The 7385-nt window shown below is 39.8% G+C and overlaps 1 protein-coding gene across 2 annotated transcripts; it reads left to right on the top strand.

Annotated features, from left to right (window-relative positions):
• Window positions 1–459: 459 nt before the first annotated feature.
• Window positions 460–6175, top strand: LOC133930054 (toMV susceptible protein tm-1(GCR26)). 2 transcript variants are annotated; one of them, XM_062376774.1, is made up of 9 exons: window positions 460–712; window positions 1660–2310; window positions 3251–3457; window positions 3861–4076; window positions 4160–4382; window positions 4702–4949; window positions 5028–5206; window positions 5424–5677; window positions 5783–6175. In XM_062376774.1, the coding sequence occupies exons 1-9, from the start codon at window positions 617–619 to the stop codon at window positions 5932–5934; spliced, it is 2226 nt and encodes a 741-aa protein (XP_062232758.1). In that variant the 5' UTR covers window positions 460–616; the 3' UTR covers window positions 5935–6175. The 2 variants fall into 2 exon arrangements, with proteins under 2 accessions (XP_062232758.1, XP_062232757.1); XM_062376773.1 differs by having other exon boundaries at window positions 1657–2310.
• Window positions 6176–7385: the final 1210 nt, after the last annotated feature.

Raw genomic sequence — 7385 nt, 5'->3', positions numbered from 1 at the left:
CGGGTAACCTAGCCTGAATCTGGTCCTTCATCGTCGCCTTCGATCAAAACCCGAGCTTGGTGTTAGAGATTTTACACACAAACTAGTTGGCAACCTTCCACCAGAGACGATTCCCTCATCAATGATTCCAAGGAGCGTAGGGCTTTGATACCAATCGACACACATGCAAGGATTTGAGTGGATTTGGGGTTTAGCTTTGTGATTCAGCAGATGATGTTGGTAAGAGAGACCAAAAACATGAGAAGAGAGCCCCATCTACTATATCTGCTGAGGTAAAATATGATTCGTGGTTACAGAATAATTTTCTCCCTTCAACCTATGAATTGTTATATATACTCAGCTCCATTATAGCAAATCAACTACGACAGCTAATGACAGCTCAAACTGCAAAAGAACAATAAAACTGAACTTAACAGCAGTAATAACTGTGCTTATCCCGTCAAAACACACTTCCAGCACGTTAGCTTAGGGCCGTCGATTCTCATCCGAAGCGGCACCCCACAATCCCCACAGACCTTCATCTCAAGTCATGAAAATGATGATAATCCCAGTTCTCAACTAACGCACTCCCGGTTCCAGATCTCTGCCCTGCCCCAGATCTCTGCTGGGAAGAAAAATGGAGGTGCTCTGCATCGGGACGGCGGACACCAAGCTGGAGGAGCTGCTCTTCCTCGCCTCCCGCCTCCGATCCCACCTCGCTGCCGACCCCAAGGTATAGCCACACATACTCCCACTCTGCGCATTTACCATTCCAGAAGTCGGAGAAGGTCAAATTATGTGGTGCTGTGTTGTTTTTCCACTCTTATTGTTTGCAAAGATCGGTCCCGAAAATATCAATGGGCGAAAAGAGCGACGTTCAATTGGTCTTTCTTTATCTTTTCCCCTAGGGATGTAGAGTTCTTCAGCTATTGTTTCTGGGAAATATAGAATGGAATAGGAGGGACTAGGGGGTGAGACTTCTTCAGCTATTGTTTCTGGGAGGTCATTTTAACAAATTGGTGCTTAGCAGAAGCTGAAGGGATGGGATTAGGTCGTAGGGTTGCGACTTGCAAGTACTCAAATATGAGAGTATTTTATGAAAGGTGCAGAACTGAAGAAAGGTCTGTATGATATCATTGGAAATGATGAAAAGGAGAGCGTAAATCTGTCATTGTAAAAGATGTAAAAGGTAGAAATTCCGTTTCTTTAAGACTGGTCATTACAACATGAGGAAGTAATTTTGAACTTGGAAAATGAACTTTATTCTTTGACGTAACATTCTTCGTGGATGCTTGTTAAACATATGGCAGTTAATGCTATGTATTTTTAATGTCTTGAGCCCTTGGAGGAACTCTTACATAACTTCACCAATATTAAGCTATTGTTTAAATCTCAAGATTATAACATTTCTTGATTCATTTATGATGTTTACATAGTTTAAATTCAGAACCTTAATGGATTGGGTCTTATCAGCATTTTACTAAGGATCGAGTAGTGCTAATTGACATGCCTCACATAAGGGAACACAAAATCGTCTGCACGTTAGCATCTTTATTTGTAGCTACATTGGACCAGTTCAGCAATTCTCTACTGAAAGTTTCCATGCTGCACATTCAAGCTATATTGTTTATTGATTCTTTTGTTTAATACTTTCAATGTATTGGGATATCGAAATAGCAGGTTCAAGTGAGCATAGTCGATGTCTCCACTACTAAAGAGATGACGACACAAGATTCTAAAGACATCTCATTTATCCCTAGAGATGCAGTTCTTTCGTGTCATTTGGGTGTTGACCAACATAATCTTCCAAACGACCGAGGAGAAGCAATTGCACTCATGTCAAAGTCTCTGCAGAGCTTTCTGAAAAGAAGATATGAGAGTGGTACCCTGTTGGGTGCTGTTGGCTTAGGAGGCAGTGGAGGAACCGCATTACTTGCTCCTGCTCTGAGATCCTTGCCACTTGGAGTGCCTAAGCTTATTGTATCTACCGTTGCTAGTGGCCACACTGCACCATATGTTGGAACGTCTGACTTGGTATTATTTCCTTCAGTTGTTGACATATGCGGAATAAACAGTGTCAGCCGTGTTATATTGTCTAATGCTGCTGCAGCTGTTGCCGGAATGGTACATGGTATACTAATGGCATCCAATGAGTCTGATGAAACTGCTACAAAGCTGACTATTGGTATTACAATGTTTGGTGTTACAACACCATGCGTAAATGCTGTCAAAGATAGATTGAACAAAGAAGGGTATGAGACACTTATATTCCATGCCACTGGTGTTGGAGGCAAAGCAATGGAAGAACTAGTTAGGGGCGGTTTCATACAGGTAACACTTTCGTCACTTTTCATATTTTTTCCATGCTATGATCGTTCTTTTCTACTTTTTTGTCCAACACTCAGATCCTATCTAGTCAAGATATGGTTATTATTTAATTTGGTTCTTCTGTAATTTATTCTTTAATTTTGAACTCTGCTGATGAACACAATAGCTCACTTACAGATAATCTATGTTGCACGGATACTTCCCAGATGTGCCGTATCGCCGTCCAGAACGCGGGGATACGGCGGGGATACGCGTATCCCCGTGTATCCCTTATTTTCGATTTAAAATAAATACAAAATAAATGGGATACTTCGGGGATACTCCATGGATACTTCGGGGATACTCCGTCGGCTTCAGGAGATCATGGCGCAGCTCTCCGCGATGGGTGTAGAAGAGCTCTAGGCGTGCTGTGCAATGGCACTGCCCTGTTCGTACTCTCCGGCGACGAGCGGCCGCGGGGCTCAATCAGAGGAGGGGCGGGGAAGATGCAGCACATCCCAGGGAACCGATTTGAGGTGGTCGTGGCAATAGTGGTGGATAGAGGAAGAGCCACCATGAGCAGCTGTGCTCAGGCCGACAGCAAGAATGGGGAAGAAAGGAGCAGCTGCTGCTCCTTCATTCCTCCTTCTCGATCTTCTGAATTTGAGGAGATATTAGGAGGGGAAGATTGAGTTTTTGTCACTTCTTGATGAGCTTAGCATGTTTCTTTATCCTATATTTCTATGATATTATTATGTTATATTGTTATGTAATGCACAATTCGGCTATGGTTATAGTATTGGATTTGGGGTTTACCGTATCCCCGTATTGCTGTTTTTTGAAAATGCCGTATCCCCGTATCCTCGTATCCGTATCCCCGTACCGTGCAACATAGCAGATAATCATGTATTTTTCTACAATGTTTGTGGAGTTTCTCATCTTACTTCTCTTTGGATGCATATAGGGTGTACTAGATATAACAACAACAGAAGTTGCAGATCATATTGTAGGCGGTGTCATGGCTTGTGATGAGACAAGGTTTGATGCAATTATAGAGAACAAGATCCCTCTTATTCTCAGTGTCGGAGCATTGGATATGGTTAACTTCGGAGCACGAGATACTATTCCCCTTGCTTTTGCTGACAGAAAGATTCATGTGCATAATGAGCAAGTTAGTATATAATACCTTTTGATCCCTATCTTCTGTTTCTTATATCTTTCAAGTTTTACCAAAATTTCTATTTATGGGTTGAATGTCAAGATAGTGCTTTGCCAGCAGAGAAATGTCTTTAGGGATTTTGTCAATGTTATTAAGGTACAACAATGATGTTATACAGAGCGTGAGGGCATTCTCGTTACAAACATATGTAGCTTTCTTTCATGGATCTCCTAGCAAACTGCACTTCCCAAAAGCATCACTGTAACAATTATACAAGCACTGGTTTCCGAAATATGACTGTTACATGCAAGCTGTATGTAGATGGACCTTAATATGTTTTACATTCAGTTATATACGAGGACTTCGTACATTTCTCTTTTCTGTGTCATCAGTAACAACTGTGTAATTGTTGAAGGTTTCATTGATGCGGACTACCGTGGAAGAGAACAAGAAATTTGCTAGGTTTATTGCTGATAAGATGAACAAATGTTCTTCCAAAGTTACTGTTTACCTGCCTCAGAAGGGCATATCTGCAATAGATGCACCAGGAATGCCATTTTATGATCCAGAAGCTACATCTACACTATTGGGTGAATTGAACACCCTTATAGAGAGAACTGACAACCGAGAGGTTACTTTATGTTTCATAATTTTCTATGCGGATGTATCTTTAGAGTGTCTTCAGATGAACTGAACTGGTTGGCTTCTGGACAGGTGAAGCTGCTTCCTTATCACATAAATGATCCTGAATTTTCCAACGCCTTGGTAGATGCATTCCTGAGCATGGATGTAAAGGTCTCTGGTACTGGGATTCAGATAAATAGCACAGTCCAACCTAAGCAAGATGAGAATTCAAAGGAATCTTGTTCAGGACAGAGAATTTCAGATAGTTCTATTATATGGAGACCTCCTGTGGATTTTCCGGATGCAATACCAGGTTAGTTCTGATTCTATTTGCATCTCATATGCTCAAGAAGATTTTCCTGGATTGTTGATTAAAACAAAGTGATAGGATTCCAATCGTATACTGTTAAGTGAATGGAATATTATACATTATATTAACGGGTGTTCACCAATAAACTCAGAAACCACACAGTAAGCTTTAATTCATAGTGGGCATTCTTAATATTTGAAGTCTCTTGTGATAATACCAAATTATCAGCCATGGCAGAATAGATAATCAGTGTCTGTATGAGTGATTGTTATTTATTGGCAGAAATTGCATGTCCTAATGGGATGCTCTTGTATGCTGACAGAAACATTGCAGAAGACAAAGTCATTGCTACATAAACTAAAGCAACAAATTAGTGAGGGTATTCCAATTATTGGAGCTGGAGCTGGTACTGGCATATCTGCAAAGTTCGAAGAAGCTGGTGGGGTTGATCTTATAGTGCTGTATAACTCTGGGCGGTTTCGAATGGCTGGAAGGGGCTCACTGGCAGGGCTCTTGCCATTTGCTGATGCAAATGCAATTGTACTTGAGATGGCCAATGAAGTGCTGCCTGTAAGTAGTTCGGAACTGAACATCACTCAGATGATTGTGAATATATCAAGTACAGCTAATGATATGATGTTAATTTAGGTTGTCAAAGGAGTTCCAGTTCTTGCTGGGGTTTGTGCTACCGATCCGTTCCGTAGAATGGATTACTTTCTCAGGCAACTAGAAAGTATTGGATTTTGTGGAGTACAAAACTTCCCTACAGTTGGTCTGTTTGATGGGAATTTTAGACAGAACTTGGAGGAAACTGGATTTGGCTACAGGTATAGTTCATCACATTCTACATTTGGGAAATACAACTCCTCCATGGCTTGATTGTTGTTATCATGAGTCATTGTATAATGAACTTGGGCTCTATACACTGGTTATTTCTATGTTTTTATTTTAATCACCTTATGAGTATAACTTCCAGTTTTTTCTCCTCGAGGAGAAGAACATGCTTGCTAATAATTGTGTTTGCTTGATCTTATCCTTTGTTAGCTTGGAAGTGGAGATGATCTCAAGGGCTCATAACATGGGTTTCCTTACTACTCCATATGCTTTCAATCCAGAAGAAGCTGCTGCCATGGCCAAGGCAGGAGCTCATATTATAGTGGCACACATGGGGCTGACCACTGCAGGGTCTATTGGGGCAATGACAGCTGTCACTTTAGATGACAGTGTTGTACATGTTCAATCCATCGCCGATACAGCACTTGGGATTAACCCTGATATTATTATTCTCTGTCACGGAGGTACATTTTCTATTTTCTGAAGGTCTTTACTAATATATGGTTCTTAATGCTTTCTTGCGATGCTTTTCATCTTGCAAATCATCTAACTGTCATGCACAATTATAGGTCCCATATCAGGACCCCAAGAGGCGGAGTTTATCTTGAAGAATACTAATAGGGTCCATGGATTCTACGGTGCATCAAGCATGGAAAGATTGCCTGTTGAACAAGCTATCACAAACACCATGAGAGAGTACAAACGAATTTCCCTAAAATAAGAATCGTAGTTCACATGTGTGCTTTATCTCAATGCAAGCTGTGGTTCTTCCAATACACTTCATGGCTGTTTATGGCACGCCATCTGGTTCACTCCATTTGCAGATATGAAGCTGGGGGTTTGTAACTTTGTTGTAACATTGTATATTATGTCCAATGTACCTTTCTTTAATAATTACAGAAGAAAGATGTCAGGCACTTCTTGTTGTAAATTTTTTACAGAATCCATTCTGTTTAGGAGAAGGATTTTGCATGAAAAATGAACTCCTTTCACGCCATGCAATCAGATCATATATTCCTTGGCACTGGTCGACAAGCGACAAGAGAAATGTATATATATTTTAGAAAAAAAAGGTCAGATTTGTATGTTCTTGGATCACATTTTTAAATGTGGCATCTAATCTGAACGGGGTGGACAAATTTAAATGTCGCATCTAATCTGAATGCTTTCTGCAAAACATGTGGCATATAATCTATAATCAAACATATATCGATGTGATTTGAAGACTAAGACATAAATTTATTCCCAAATATATGCTCTTACGACCTAATAGTAACTTAAATGAAATGGGGTAAGACAATGCAGAATGTACCTCTTCCTATTTGCTTGATACGGAGTAGAAAGCAAGTTATGGCCGTATAGAGCAGGATTTTCTGTTCCCATTCTACCTGGTGGAAAGTGAATTTTCCATAATAGAAAAACCTTCTTTTATCCCCATTCTGATATAGAACATATGAAATTCCAGAAAAAGAGAGAGTTATTATTGTCCTATCTGTTAACAAAATTTGATTCTTATCCTTGATAATAAGAATAAAAGAATTTGTACATTAGCTACTCATGTTACTGACCACAAAACATCACTGCTGTACTTTTTTTTTAAAAAAAGCAAGCACTTTGATCACTCTGTTTGTTTACTGTCAAACATTGAGTGCTGTAATGAGTTGTTCAAATACGTCAATGAGTGTAAAGAAGGTGCCTCTTCTTGTGTATAAACTCTAAGCCTCGTCCTTGTAGGTTAATCAATGTGTTAATATTAAAAGTAGGCTCCATTGTGATGTTCTTTAAAGTGTTCGCTTAAACGTCCAGATTCATTAGACAAACCTGTTAAAAAAAAGTAATAGTTCTTCCGCAGAATAACATATAGTGAAAGCAATCCTCTCAAGAACATAAAAAAGAAGGAAGGCTTGAAACTTTTCTAGTACAACAAAGCTGAACGAGTGATAGATATTAGACAAAGTCTGAAACTCCTTGGTTATACCTAGACAACCAAATCAAAGATCCAATAGGACCAGGTTCACCTATGGTAAATATTAAGAAATAGGGTGAGGTTCTCTTAGGATAAGGATGAGGTTTCCAAACGTATCGCAGTAGTCTGGACGTAGTCTGGACAAGCCCTAAACTATTGTTTGGTCTATTTAATACCTTCAAGATTTTAAACCGGTTTACTTTACT

Source organism: Phragmites australis, chromosome 10 (assembly GCF_958298935.1).
Source record: "Phragmites australis chromosome 10, lpPhrAust1.1, whole genome shotgun sequence".
In the NCBI taxonomy this organism is placed as follows: Eukaryota; Viridiplantae; Streptophyta; class Magnoliopsida; order Poales; family Poaceae; genus Phragmites; species Phragmites australis.
This window is presented reverse-complemented; position numbering and strand designations above follow the sequence as displayed.

Bases quoted from the DNA above. Each gene is read 5' to 3' on its own strand.
- LOC133930054 (XM_062376773.1), top strand. From the start codon at position 617: ATGGAGGTGCTCTGCATCGGGACGGCGGACACCAAGCTGGAGGAGCTG. The intron at 3,458-3,860 runs GTTAGTATATAA...TAATTGTTGAAG, and splicing joins TTCATGTGCATAATGAGCAA to GTTTCATTGATGCGGACTAC. The intron at 4,077-4,159 runs GTTACTTTATGT...GCTTCTGGACAG, and splicing joins AGAGAACTGACAACCGAGAG to GTGAAGCTGCTTCCTTATCA.